The sequence below is a fragment of the Martes martes genome (assembly GCF_963455335.1).
Source record: "Martes martes genome assembly, chromosome: 4".
Taxonomy (NCBI): Eukaryota; Metazoa; Chordata; class Mammalia; order Carnivora; family Mustelidae; genus Martes; species Martes martes.
The window spans coordinates 127,287,443-127,303,178 of NC_137891.1; the positions used below are offsets into that span (position 1 = coordinate 127,287,443).

The 15,736-nt window shown below is 38.6% G+C and overlaps 1 protein-coding gene across 2 annotated transcripts in view; it reads right to left on the minus strand.

Moving 5' to 3' along the window:
• Positions 1 to 13,080, minus strand: part of MIGA1 (mitoguardin 1) — a gene marked incomplete at its 5' end in the record, with an annotated part of 98,696 nt that extends 85,616 nt beyond the window's left edge. The window contains 2 exons of one of the 2 annotated variants that reach the window (XM_080802823.1): positions 10,127 to 10,240; positions 12,979 to 13,080. In XM_080802823.1, the coding sequence (XP_080658949.1) occupies positions 10,127 to 10,225 (99 nt within the window). Of the gene's footprint in view, positions 1 to 10,126; positions 10,259 to 12,978 lie in introns of those variants that run through there. The other variant, XM_080802822.1, reaches the window with a different exon arrangement.
• Positions 13,081 to 15,736: the final 2,656 nt, after the last annotated feature.

A 15,736-nucleotide genomic window follows, 5' to 3' on the forward strand; every position in this document is an offset into this window, starting at 1 on the left:
TGTGAGAAAGGAATCCATCAAAATCCTTGAGGAGAGCACAGGCAGCAACCTCTTCCACCTCAGCTGCAGCAACTTCTTCCTAGGAACATCGCCAAAGGCAACGGAAGCAAGGGCAAAAATGAACTATGGGGATTTCATCAAGATCAAAAGCTTTTGCACAGCAAAGGAAACAGTTAACAAAACCAAAAGACAACTGACAGAATGGGAGAAGATATTTGCAAACAACGTAACAGATAAAGGACTAGTGTCCAGAATCTATAAAGAACTTAGCAAACTCAACACCCAAAGAACAAATAATCCAATCAAGAGATGGGCAGAAGACATGAACAGACATTCTGCAAAGAAGACATCCAGATGGCCAACAGACACATGAAAAAGTGCTCCACATCACTCGGCATCAGGGAAATACAAATCAAAACCACAATGAGGTATCACCTCACACCTGTCAGAATGGCTAAAATTAACAAGTCAGGAAATGACAGATGCTGGCAAGGATGCGGAGAAAGGGGAACCCTCCTACACTGTTGGTGGGAATGCAAGCTGGTGCAACCACTCTGGAAAACAGCATGGCGGTTCCTCAAGAAGTTGAAAATAGAGCTACCCTATGACCCAGCAATTGCACTACTGGGTATATATCCTAAAGATACAAACGTGGTGCTCCGAAGGGGCACGTGCACCCGAATGTTTATAGCAGCAATGTCCACAATAGCCAAACTATGGACAGAACGTAGATGTCCATCAACAGATGAATGGATAAAGAAGAGGTGGTATATATACACAATGCAATACTATGCAGCCATCAACAGAAATGAAATCTTGCTATTTGCGATGACGTGGATGGAACTAGGGGGTATCATGCTTAGTGAAATAAGTCAATCGGAGAAAGACAACTATCATATGATCTCCCTGATAGGAGGAAGTGGAGATGCAACATGGGTGGTTAGGGGGGTAGGAGAAGAATAAATGAAACAAGATGGGATCGGGAGGGAGACAAACCATAAGTGACTCTTAATCTCACAAAACAAACTGAGGGTTGCTGGGGGGGAGGGGGATCGGGAGAGGGGGGTGGGGTTATGAACATTGGGGAGGGTATGTGCTATGGTGAGTGCTGTGAAGTGTGTAAACCTGGCGATTCACAGACCTGTACCCCTGGGGATAAAAATACATTATATGTTTATAAAAAATAATAATAATAAATGAAAACAAAATGAAAAAAAAAGTATAAGCCAATATAAAATTTCAAGAAAAAAGAATAAAAGGAATACATATTGGTAAGGAAGAGGTAAAACTGTATTTGCATAAAATTTTGATTGTCTATGTGGAAAACCCCCAAAAATCTACCCCAAATGCCCTAGAACTGATAGGTAAATAGGCCACAGTCTGTAACAGCAATAAGCAACTGGACATTGAAATTTAAAAAGCAATAGCATTGATAATAGCACCAAGTAAAAGGAAAAAAAATACTTAGAGATAAATCTAAAAAAAAAATCAGTGCTAGTTAAGAACAAAACATTGATGAAAGAAATCAACAAATATAAAAGGAGAGCTACATCATGTTCATGGATTGTAAAAAGTTGTTTCTCTCCAATTTGATGTACAAAAAACAATATAATCCCAGTCAAAAGCCCAGCAAAAAAAAATTTAAGATTTTATTTATTTATTTGAGAGAGGAGAAGCATGAACAGGTGGGAAGGAAGAGGGAGGAGGAGAAGCAGACTCCCTGCTGAGCAGGGAGCCTGAAGCAGGCTCCATCATCCCAGGTCCTGACCTGAGCCAAAGGCAGATGCATAACCTACTGAGCCACCCAGGCAACCCATAGCAAAAATTTTTGTAGATACTGGTAGCTCCCTATTAAATATAAATAAATAAATAAATAAAAATTAAGGAAAGGCAAAGGAACTAGAATAACCAAAATAACTCTGAAAAAGAACAAAGTTGGAGAACTTGCTCTACCAATTTCAAAACTTAACTGTAAAGCTACAATAATTAAAACAGTATGGTACTGGTGAAACAACAGACATACAGATCAATGCAACAGAATAGAATTCAGAAATAAACCTGCACAAATAGAGTCAATCTATTTTTGTCAAAAGTAAATTCAAGGAAGAAATTTTGAGAAGAAAACACAGAAAATGTATGTAATCTAGAAATCCACCAAGACCCACAAACCACCTACATGTCCCTCCACAGGTAAATGGATAAACTGGAACATCCATACAATGGAACACTCAGCAACAAAAAGGGTCATGATATTCAAACATACAACAATGTGAATGATTCTCAAATGTATTATGTTAAGTGAAAAAAATCCAATTCCAAAAGATTCTGTACTGTATAATTTCACACTACATACAATAATTCACTAATGGATCATAAACCTAAAATTCTAAGAACATAAAATCTAAAATTTAAAAAGTTCTAGAAGAAAATCTTTGTGACTTTTGGTTAGGCAAATATTTCTTAGAGACAACACCGAGAACCTGATTCGTTACAAAAAAAGAAAAAAGTTGGCAAATGGACTTCAGAATCAAAAACTTCTGCTCTTTAAAAGGCACTGCTTAGGGGCGTCTGGGTGGCTCAGTCACTTAGGCCTCTGGCCCTTGATTTCGGCTCAGATCATGATCTCATGGATCATGGGCTCAAGCCTGCATTGGGTTCTGTCCTCAGTGGGGAGTCTGAAATTCTTTCACCCCCTTCCCTCTGCCCTGTCCCCTGCTTGCATGAGCTCTTTCTCTAAAATAAATAAGTCTTTAAAAACATAAATAAAGGGGCGCCTGGGTGGCTCAGTCGTTAAGTATCTGCCTTTGGCTCAGGTCATGATCCCAGAGTCCTGGGATCCAGCCCCGCAGCAGGATCCCTGCTCAGTGGAAAGTCTGCTTCTCCCTCTCCCACTCCCCTTGCTTGTGTTCCCTCTCTCGCTGTCAAATAAATACATAAAACCTATAAATCTATAAATCAATCAATCAATCAATCAATCAACCAATGGCACTTTCCAGAAGTTGAAAAGACAATGTACAGACTAGAAAAAAAAAGTTGCAATCGATTTATCTGAGAAAGGAACTGTACCCAGGGTATATAAAGAATTCTCAAAACTTAGTAAGAAAACCACCGAATTTAAAAATGGGCAAAAGCTTTGAATAGACACATCAACAAAAATTTACAGGTGGCAAATAAGTATATGAAATCACGTTCAACATTACTAGTTCTTAGGGAAAATCAAATTAAAACCACAACGAGGGGGCGCCTGGGTGGCTCAATGGATTAAAGCCTCTGCCTTCGGCTCAGGTCATGATCTCAGGGTCCTGGATCGAGCTCCGCATCAGGCTCTCTGATCAGCCTGCTTCCCCCTCTTTCTCTCTGCTGGCTTCTCTACCTACTTGTGATCTTTCTGTCAAATAAATAAATAAAAAATCTCAAAAACAAAACAAAGCACAATGAGATTCTACTATTCTATTAGAATGGCTAAAATTAAAAGACTGGCAATCCCAAGATATGGCCACTTTGGAAGAAGTCTGGCATTTTCTTTAAAGATTAAATATATCCCAGGGTGCCTGAGTGGCTCGGTTTGTTAAGCATCTGTCTCTTGTTTTGGGCTCTGATGGTGATTTCATGGTCTTGGAATCAAGCCCCACGTTAGGCTCCATCCTCAATAAAGAGTCTGCTTCAGACTCTCTTTCCCTCTCTGCCCCTCTCTACTCTCTCTCTCTCTTTCTCAAATAAATAAAAATTTTTTAAAATGTTTAAAAAAATTTTTTTAATTAAATATATCCCTATCTTATGATTCAGTCATTCCACTCCCAAGAGAAATGAAAGCATATGTCTATACAAAGACTTGTATGGGGATGATCTTAGCAGCTTTACTTACAATTAAAAAATAAAAACAGGAAACAACCCAATGTCCACCAATAGCTGAACAGGTGAACAAACTGTGGTATATTCACAATGGAATACTATGCAGTAATAAAGGAGAATTAACTACTGGAATACACAACATGTATATATTTCAAAATCAGACTAAGTGAAAAAAAAAGAGAGAAGAAAGTTTATATTGTATGTATATATTGTATAATTTTATATAAAACAGAAAATGCAAACAAATCTGCAGTGATAAAAAGGAGATCAGTGGTTGCCTGGAGGAAAATGAGGGAGGGGACAGGTAAAATGCAAAGGGAGAGACTACAAAGGGGAATGAGAAACTTCTGGAGATCATGGATATGTTCATTATCCTGATTGTGGCAAGACTTCCACAGGTATAATATACACATGTATGTCAAAACTTAAATTGTATACTTTAAATATGGACAGTGTAATATGTGTCAATTATACCTCAATAAGGCTACTTGTAAAATAACATCTGGGTTCTACACAAAAATTGCTCATTTTCCGGAGTACCAGAAATGATTTACTTCTATTTGCCATTAGCATATGGCCTCAGTGACTATGATTTAACAAAAAATTTAAAACTATTCTTCTCTAGTTTTCCTCCAAGTCCATTTAAATTCCTTCAAAACTATCAAGAAAAATTAGAACATTCCAACACCTCAAATTGTTTCCCTTCACAAACTTTAAGAATTATTCTCTTAAGCAATGTGTCTATTACAGGCATTAGCGAATTTTTTAAGATTTATGTATTTGAGAGAGAAAAAGAAAAAGAAAGAATGGGAAGAGGGGCAGAGGGAGAAAGATAGTTCCGAGCAGACTCCATACCAAGTGTGGAGCCCAGTGCTGGACCACACTCAGATCTAAAGACCCTGAGATTATAACCCAAGCCAAGATCAAGAGTCAAATGCCTAAACAACTACGCCACCCAGGAGCCCTACAAATTTTTATTTCTTTACGTTTCTGTTTTTCCCTCTGGAACCATACCTTCAGTGTTAAGAGCAACCAAATGAGATTTGGAAAAAAACGACACTCCCTGAATTTGGATGCGAAACACTCAATAATAAAATAAATTCTAAAAACAGCGCTATTATTGGGATACGTGGCTGGCTCAGTCAGTGGAGCATGGGACTCCTGATCTCAGAGTTGTGAATTCAAGCCACAGGTTGGGTGTAGAGATTACTTAAAAATAAAATCTTAGAAAATTTTTTTAATTAAAAATAAAAATAGCACTATTAAGAACATCTTCTTAATTTTTTTAAAAGATTTTATTTATTTATTTGACAGCCAGAGATCACATGTAGGCAGAGAGGCAGGCAGAGAGCGAGAGAAAGAGAAGCAGGCTTCCTGCTGAGCAGAGAGCCCGATGCGGGGCTCAATCCCAGGACCCTGGGATCATGACCTGAGCCGAAGGCAGAGGCTTTAACCCACTGAGCCACCCAGGTGCCCCAGAACATCTTCTTAATTTCAATATATTTTATAAACTGCCATGACCTCATTATCAAAAAAATATTAATCCTAGATCAAATGTAAAGATTAGTATTTAGTGCAGGAGTAAATGTAAGATAAGAAATTAAGACCTGGGGCACTTGGGTGGCTCAGTGGATTGGAGCCTCTGCCTTTGGCTCAGGTCATGGTCTCAGGGTCCTGGGATAGAGCCCCACGTCGGGCTCTCTGCTCAGCGGGGAGCCTGCTTCCTCCTCTCTCTCCCTGCCTGCCTCTCTGACTAGTTGCAATCTCTGTCTAATAAATAAATAAAAATCTTAAAAAAAAAAGAATTCTATTAAAAAAGAAAAAAAGAAATTAAGACCTCCGTTACAGAAAAATAATCTATTAATAAAGGCCCAGTCACAGCTAAGTGATCATGGCTGCTTAAATTGTCAGTTCTATATCCAAGGGCACTAAAGTTAGAGAACTACTATGAGATATAAATACAAAATTAAAACTGCTCCATCAGACATATAATGTTCTTTACTAATATAAATTCAAATACAATAAAAATCAATTCACTTTTATTAAAATCCAAGTTCTGTTTATATGTTATATATTTTTACATAAAAGACCTATTGAAGTTTACAGTCAAAATCTCATGAAAAAATACACCTTCCCATGACAGGGACGCCTGGGTGGTTCAGAGGGTTAGCCTCTACCTTTGGCTCAGGACGCAGTCTCAGGGTCCTGGGATCGAGCCCCACATCCGGCTCTCCGCTCAGCGGGGAGCCTTCTTCCCCCCCCCCCGCCTGCCTCTCTGCCTACTTGTGATCTCTCTGTATCAAATAAATAAAATCTTAAAAAAAAAACACAAAACTTTCCATGACAAAAAAAGTAACAAATTTCCCAGAGAAAATGTTTATCCTAAGTAATCTAGAAAATACAACACTTGAAAGTCTCTTACTCCTGCTTATCACTTCTTGTTTTGTTACTCCTCTCCACCATAGGGAAGTCAATCGCTTCCTATATCATTGCCTGCAACACTGGAAATAACATCTCAGAATCCTAAAGCTCAGAAGGGTTTTCTGTGGTGATGCAGTTCATTTCCTCACCTCCAGACAAACGAAAACTAGACACATGTCCTATTCATTCAACATGAATTGAGCATCTATTTATGGCCCAGACACTGAAAACACAAAGGAAAAGAACACTACTCCTTATGCTCAGATTTCACAACCCTGCCCACTTCATAACCTGATGCTATTGTTTAATGCTCTTTGTCAATTTTCTCCCACCATCTAATGTTCTCTGGAAACAGAGAATAGTTAGTCACACATGAATCTCCTGTTCTAATAACCTTATTTCCCTTTACTCAGCAAAAGGATTCAGTTGATCTATTCCTCAAACTCAGTACCACAGTACTTACAACACCTTTATTTTGGCAGTGGCGGGGGGGCAGGGATGAAGGGGTAGTTTCTACAAACTTTAGTAAGGTTCTAAGCTCAGTAAGGGCTGGAACTATGCCTACATCTTGCTCACCACATTATGTCTTGACTGAAACACAGTAGAGGCTTAATAGATATACTTTGAATGCATCTTTCTGATAACTAGAACATACGGGCATGCAAACTGTAAACTCTGAATAAACGGAAATAACCCTTTCCTCATAAGGTTGTTGTGGATAGATAACGTACATAATGTAATATCTGACATGTAGCAGGCACTCAAAAATGTGAGCTATGATTTAATGCTAATTAAAAAAATTAAAAGTTTGAAATAATTTTTTTTAAGATTTTATTTATTTATTTGAGAGAGGGAGAGCACTAGCACGGGAGGGGCAGAGACAGAGGGAAAAGCAGACTACCCACTGAGCAGGGAGCCCAATGTGGGGCTTAATCCCAGGACCCCAAGATTATAACCTAAGCGGAAAGCAGACACTTAACCAGCTGACCCACCCAGGCACCCCGAAATAATTTTAGATTTACAGAAAAGCTGCAAAGATAGTAGGGTTCCTATATACCCATCACTTGGGATTTTCCTGATATTAACATCTTATATAACCTCTTGTAAAACTAAAAAATTTACATTAAAACAAAACTAAAAAGCTAACAGTACAATATTATTAACTATAGACTTTATTCTGATTTCACCAGTTTTTCCACTGATGTTCTTTTTCAATTCCAGGACCAGTTCAGGATGCTATAATACATTTAGACAGCTTTTTATCCTAAGTGCTTAGAATTTGTCTTTGTCCTTCTCACTTAACACTCTGAATTCGGAGAATCAACTAAACTACTTGCCTCTTCATGTTGTGGTTTCCAGCTGAAAATCAGAATCTGTTTCTATTAACATGATAAACAGTAATATACCAAAGCAATCCTTAAGAAAAGTACAGAAGCAAAAGAGACAGAAGTATTTTGTTTAGAGTATATATTCACTAAATGAAAGAACAAATACTTGGAAAATGTATTATTACTTAAATAAATGACACAGGGAAATATAATAGGAGTTAACATTTATTGGTGAGTGGTCACTCATCTTTATTGCATGTCAAATATGATAAATTGGCTTCAAAGAGGTTAAGTGACCTGCCAAAGATCACACAATTCCGCAGTGGTGAAACATGAATCAAGATACATCACTGAAGGTGTTTAAATCCCTATTTGTCAGAGGGAGACAAACCATAAGAGACTCTTAATCTCACAAAACAAACTGAGGGTTGCTGGGAGATTGGGGGGTAGGAAGAGGGTGGTTGGGATATAGACATTGGGGAGGATATGTGATATGGTGAGTGCTGTGAAATCTGTAAGCCTGACAATTCACAGACCTGTACCCCTGGGGCTAATAATATATTATATGTCAATAAAAATAATCTTAAATAAATAAATCCCTATTTATCTTACATCATCTATTAAAATCACTTCAGTCACACTGAATACTATATATGATCAAGTAGTGTATACCTCTTGATTTCAGCTTAGGTTCTAGTATGAGGATCCCGAGATCAAGCCCTGTGTGGGGCTCTGTGCTCAGCATGGAGTATGCTTGTGCCTCTCCCTCCCCCTGCCTGCACACACACTCTCTCTCTCTTTCAAATAAATAAATAGAGTCGGATGTTTAACCAACTGAGCCACCCATGTACCCCTATTATTTGCCCTTTTTGACAAGTTACTGAAGCTCTTGAAGCCTCCAGATTAGTAAAATTGAGATGATTTCCAAATTCCAGGGTTACTTTATAGATTAGAGACTTTTAATGTATAAAGGACGTAAACAACGTCTTAAACATATTGAACGCTAGGTAGTAATTACTATTCTCATACATTTTAACTGTGCAACCTCCTTTCCTATATATATGTAAAATCACACTGTATTTCACCCATCTGAGATACTATTCATTTAAATATGTAAGCAAGTTTTACAAATGTTGAAATGTCAAAAATCATCATCTTGCATTTGATGAAATTTGGTGTAACTTTAGAGAACTAAATGCTACTTTCTATACATACCTTTTTCTTTAGCACAATAAAGCACAAATTGCATTAGAAGCAAATACTAAAAATATAGGGACTGCTCCCATGGAAGATATACAAAAGGACAGTAAGTGCATGAAGAGATGCTCAACATCACTAATCACTAGGGAAATGCAAATCAACACCACAATGAGATACCAACTCATACCCATTAGGGTGGCTACCATCAAAAAGCCAGAAAATAACAGGTGTTGGTAAGAACGTGGAGAAACCAGAACTCTTGTCCACTGCTGGTAGAAATGAAAAGTGGTGGTGGAGCCACTATGAAAAGAGATATGCGAGTTCCTCAACAAATTAAACACAGAATCACCATGTGATCCAGCAATTTCACATTAGGTATATATCCAAAAGAACTGAAAGCAGGGACTTGAATACATTTTATACACTCATGTTTATAGCACCATTATTCACAAGAGCCAAAAGATGGAAGTAACACAAATGACCAGTGGTGGATGAATGGATTAACCAAATGTGGTATGTATGTAAAACCAAATGTTATTCAACCTGGGAAGACAAGGAAATTCCGGGACTCCTGGGTGGCTCGGTCAGTTAAGCGTCTGCCTTTGGCTCAAGTCATGATCCCAGGGTCCTAAGATTGAGTATCGCATTAGGCTCCTTGCTCAGCAGGGAGCCTGCTTCTCCCTCTGCCTGCCGCTCCCACTGCTTGTGCTTGTGTGTGCTCTCTCTCTCTCTCTCTCTCTCTGACAAATTAACAAATAAAATCTTTAAAAAAAAAAAAAAGGAAGGAAATTCTGACATGCTACAAAATAGATGAACCTTGAGGACATTATGCTAAGTAAAATAAGGCAGTCCCCAAAAGACAAATATTATATAATTCCATTTATGAGGTACCAGGCTCCCCGCTCAGTGGGAAGTCTGCTTCTTCCTCTTCCTCTAACCTCCCCCTTCATGCTCTTGCTTGCTCTCTCTCTCTCTCAAATGAATAAATAAAAGACTCTCTTAAAAAGAAAGGTAGGACGATTTTGTCTAAGTTAATTTATCTAAGTAATCTCTACACCCACATGGGGCTCAAACTCAGGACCCCAAGATCAAAAGTCACTTGTTCTTCCAACTGAGGCAGCCAGGTACCCCAGGACTATTTCTTTAAAAAGTCCTGAATATGATAACAACTAAAAACCATGAAATAAAAACCAAGTATTAAACCACCTTAATAAACATTTGACTGAACCATTTAAAACCTCAACTGAAATTTAAATACTGTAAATAAAATACTATGCTCTGAGCAATAAACTTATTATTCAACTTCATGTTTCTTTCTTTTTTACCTGGGAGAGAGAATAGTACCAAGACAGAGGAAGATCAAACACTCTTAGTACTGCTGTCTTCAAGGAAAACTGTGATTCGCTTACTGTTTCTTCTGACATGACTCCTCTTCTAATCTTCATTAAATGAAACATAAAAACATATGAGCCACCAAATGAAAGAGACAAATTGAAATTTTAACTCTATCAGTTTTTTTTCTTTTTGCAGTTAATTATTCATGATAAACTTCCCTGAAAAAAATTATGAGCCAAATTTATCTGAGCTGAAAGTTTATTTATTAATCACCAAAGCACCCCCCCAAAAAAATGAGTTAGATTTGAACTAAGAGTTCGGGTAGCACATTTTCCCTAGAAAATTGCAGGTTCTAGATTTTCTCTTTTCTGGTTAAACATTTCAGCTTTTAAATAGTAATTTAAAACTGATTTCTTCCCACTTATTTCCTACAGGGGAATCTGACTGGTACCAGGACTCCTGGGGCTAGAAAGCTCAGTTCACTGAACTTCAGAACTCAGGCACTTATTCTCCTACTAGCCCATTTTAAGGATCTTCAAAGAAATGCCACATACATGCTATGAAATTTTAATTGTTTTAACGCCTATTTCTATTAAAACCAAAGAAAGAGAAGTCAGATGTCTACAGAGAAAGCAGCTCTCAGAAAAGCCCTTACGGGTAGCCTTCATAGAAACATAATGGTTCAGGCTCTGGGTCTATGCTTTTCAAAGCCAGAAACTCAATTTTATCTGTGTGCCTAAACAAATTCACATAGTATTGATGTATAAGTTATCTTAAAAATTTATTCATTTATAATAAGGAAATATACTATCTAGTAAGAGAATACTTAAATATGTTATCAAAACACACCCTCTCTGAAATAAAAAACTGTAAGGAGGTAAATTTTTTTTTAAAAGTTGAAAAGGCTGCCTGGTGAGCACAAATTAATGGATCCCTGGATCCCCTTATCTAGGCCAATTAAAAGCCTGAGACAGGTCTCTGGTACACAAGAGAGTAGGCCTTTCCAATAACCAGAATGTTTATGTCTACCAAATCTAATATTTCTTTTCCTTGAACAGGGCCACATAAACATAACTAAGGAGAAAATAAAAATCATTAGCAATCTCTCTATAAAAGCTTACTGGCTAGCTATACTTTAAGTCCTTTATTTCTGCATATATGTCTTCTCTTTTTGTAGACTCCAGTAGACTACCCTTTTCTGTTAATACTCTTTCTTCACACAAGTATCAAAACCACTGATTAAGTAGTAGTCTCCTTCCAAATAAAACACAGGTGGGTTACTGCTATTGACACTAACCTACTAACCTTATTCCCTACTACTGACACAGAGTATAAACTTAATGCCCCCTCACACATATTCTAATGACAATGTTCAGGCTCAGTATAATTCTAATTGAAACACATTTATTCCAAGCCATAAACTATGACACAAACATATTACTGAGAAATACAAAGGAATCCATAAACAAGAGAAAAATGGTCCTCTGGGGTATAAGGGAGGCTGGGGAAGGAATCATTCCTTTCCATTATAAGTCTTCTCAAATATTTGATTTTTTATGCACCTACATATATTATTTTTTTGTTACACTAAAAAGAAAAAAAAGGGGTACACTTATCCCCTCCACCCCCCAACTTCTTGACAAACATTTTTAGTAATTAAATAGATTCTGGATCATTAAGCCATCTTTGCTACATTAAAAAAAAAATACTGAGTAATTCACCCAAAGTGACTTTCTCCATAATAAAAGGTTCCTATTTTTTAAGGAGAGGAGAAAGAAAATAAAGCAAACTTTTCAATTTAAACTGCGGGGTTTTCTTAAAAGAGTTCTGACAAATCTCCTTTTTTGTATCCTAACTACCTCATTCCCTTTAACTTAAAATCACTGAGGGAATGATTCCAAACTTAATAATAATTGAATAATGTAAAAAAAACCGACTTTCAGTTGCTTCCATAAGAATTTCATAATTAAAATGAACACTAAGGCAGTTTAATATTCAAATTCGTAAAGAGTCTAAAACATTACCAAAAATACCGTATTATGTAATATTACTCGCTTCTCTACAGCTAACCACTGCGGAGCTAAAAAGTGTGATAGAGTTTGTTTCTAAACACTCTAAAATTCTGTTCTACAGCTTGGACTTTACAATTTAAGCAAAAATCAAAGTCTGAAATACCCTAAAAATTTTTGACGTGAAGCCTAAATCCATACAACCGAACTCTGAGAAAAACACAGATATGCTTCGTTGTAATAATGATATAACAATAATAATTAAAGTCTGTGCAAGAGCAAGATCTTCCGGAGTCCTCCCTCCAGAATATAAATGTTAAGCAACTTTATTGAGAGAGGATCCCAACGCCCCAATCCCTCCCAATGCTATATTATTCTCTGAAAGCACCTGCAAAGAAAGCGTAATCTTCCCCATTCAAATACCACTCCCTGCTCAAACCATTGGCATTCAAGCAGAAACACAGACCCACAAGCGGCTCCTACCTCCACCAAGACCCCCACCCCCGATCCCCACAGCACTCTCCTCAGTGGTCTTCCTTCTTTACCAAGGGACCAGGAAAGGGGTCTCCCTCTCGGCTCGCCCGCCCTGGCCCTCAGTCGGGCTCGGACCAGTCGGGTGCCCACCCTGATTCAGTGCTGCCCTTGCGGGCCTCCCTCCGGCGCGGGGACTTCTCTGGCTTTCTGTTCCTTCACCAGCACTGAGAATCTCAAGGGCCAAGGCCGGGGCCCCAGCCGGCGCCCCACCACGCCCCACCATGCCCAGCCCCGCCGCCTCAGCCCGGCGGGCGTAGCGACCCCACCCGCTCCAACGCCCGGCGTCTCCACCCTTGTACCTGGTGCTCCTCCAGGCCAGGTGCGGCTGGCCCACGCCTGCTTCCCCGCCGCAGCCCCGCGCTAAGCAGCCGCCTAGCCGCGGGGGCGGAGTCCTTCCGGGGTCAGGAGTGGGAAGGTGGAAAGAATGTGGCGGGGGCCTTCTAGCCTTTCAGCGTGAGGGGCAACGTGTGAAGCCGCTCCCGCCATTTTCGTTTAGGGCAGGAGGTTTCTGCCTTGCCAAATAGGAAAAAAAGACCACTTAAGAAGAAATGCATTTTTGCAATGCTGTCAACTGGTATCGTATTTTGTAGCGTTTTGAGGGCTCTAGGACCATTCAGCGAATCTGGTGAAAACTAGGGGACTTTACTCCAGAAAAATGCACGTAGATACGCTCATATGTTGTTAAAAGAAACAATATATTACAGTATATTCAAGTTCAGGCTCCCCAGACCAATCCACGGATCTCAGATTAAACACTACTACTATAGATCCTCAGCACTTAAACGAATAAATGTTAAGAGGCATTCTAACCCTGTATTGATGCAGTTATTGATTTCAATTACTCTTTTTTCACCACGTTTCCCACTGAGTTCGAATATGTAAATATTAGGCTTTTGAATATTTTTAGGTTTTGAGTATATCCTGTTCTGAGGTTCTAAACACAGAAAACAAATGGGGATGGGGGAGGAGAGACATGGAGAACAACAACAAAAAAAGATACTGTTTCCATATCCGGTCCTGAGCCAAAACATTCCACCAAACCTTCAGATTTAAAACTTCCAATTGCTGAGCATATTAGTGGTAAACTGTCAAAATAATTTTGTAAGGATAGCTAAAACATGACAGCAGTTGTTATTATTCCTATCTAAGGAACAGGAATGAATAATCATTTCTGTTAGTTTTCAAGATTTCTATTTAGTCAAATGGGAAATAGGGAGAATGACAATGCTGATGTGTGGCATTACTAGACGAGTAATAACAAAGTCCGCAAAATTCTGTGTGAAAATATTCTGCACTTATAAAATATCTGTTGCTGTTAACAGATGAAGAACCTGGAATCTGAAAGGTTGTTTTTTGTTTATTCTCCCAATCTCCTTTCTGCTGCCTCCTCCCTACTTCCCACAACTTCCAAACTTTCCGCCTAAGGGGAAGAGCAGTAGTTCTTAACTCTACTGAGAACATTTTCTCTTTTAATTCTACAATAAATGTTAAGGAAGAGATATTAGTACATACTAGTTATGGCTTTTACTGTTCAACAAAGGAATAAGAAACACCATATTTTTGTTACTTTTCTAATTCAATGTAATTTGCTCCAAGACTCCCTTCTCGGCGATTGGTGGAATAGTTAATTGCTAAAATTAATGAAGGGAAACCCCACTAAAGTGGACTCAAGATGATTTAAGGAGAGGCTGGAAGGGAAAGCTTTACCACTCAATGTCAGGGAAAGAATCATCTGTCACAGGACCCAACAGGAAAGGTCACATTGCATCTTCTAGAAGAAATAGACTACTGCAACTCAGCCAGTGAGAAACTATCATCATCCCAAACCCTTGCTTTTTTCCAAAGGCCTTTTGTTCAAAACAACTCCTCCCATCTTTCTCCTTCTCCATAAAATAATGTTCTCCTGTGTTTGTTACACTTGCCTATAGCTTTGCCATACTTTGCTTGTCCCAAATTGCAATTCTCTGTTATTCCCAAATAAACCCATTTTTGCTGGTAAAATAACTGACTGTTTTATTTTTAAGGTTAACACACAATCTTAGCCATTTGTACGTATATCAGTTAGGATGCTGTGAGCTACAAGAAAACCAAATAATGGCTTAAACCACAGGACAGGGTATTCCACATAGATGCAGCATCAAGGAGGAAGAGTCTCATATTTATGTATGATGGCTTTTTTCTTTTTAAAGGTTTTATTTTTTTAGGGCCACCTGTGTGGCTCACTCATGGAGCATCTGCTTTCTGCTCAGGTCAGGGTCCCAAGGTCCTGGAATCTAGCCCCACGTCTGGCTCCCTGCTCAGCCGGGAGCCTGCTTCTCCCTCTCCCACTCCTCCTGCTTGTGTTCCCTCTCTCTATGTCTTTCTCTCTCTGTCAAATAAATAGATAAAATCTTTAAAAATTTTTATTTTTTTAAATAATCTCTACACCCAACCAACATGGGGTTCAAACTCACAACCTGGAGATCAAGAATTGCCCACTCTACTGGCTGGGCCAGACAGGCACCCTTGGAGATGATGTCTTATGTTATTCTGGCCCAGGAGAAAAATGGAGCTTGGTTAACTCTAAAGGTCTGTCCCTCACCCAAAGAAATCATTACTCAGCCATCAATGAATTTGGAAGCTCTCATATGCATAATCTCAAAACAACACTGTAGTTTTAGACTGCCCAGGTTCAAATCCTTTCTCTGCCTCTTACTAGGTACATGGTCTTAGGCCAAGTACTTAACCTCATTATGTCTCAGTTTCCTCATTGGAGTGTTAGGAAGATAAATGTAATAGTTCTTGTAAAGTACTAGGATTCTTATGTAAGTTTTCAACTTGAGAGGTAACTCCATGGGATCTGAGGATTAAAGTTTACTGCCACATAATTGGTTTCTGTTGTAATCCTATACATTTGTTTTATGCAAGTAGAAATGCCATGTGAGAAAGGGGTCTCTAATTTGCCATTTACCAGAATGTCAGAGGGGTCCAAGATACCAAAAAATGGTTAAGAACTTAGAATAATCCTGGCACAAATTTCTAAGACGTAGTCATATTCAGTGGGAATTTTCCATGTCC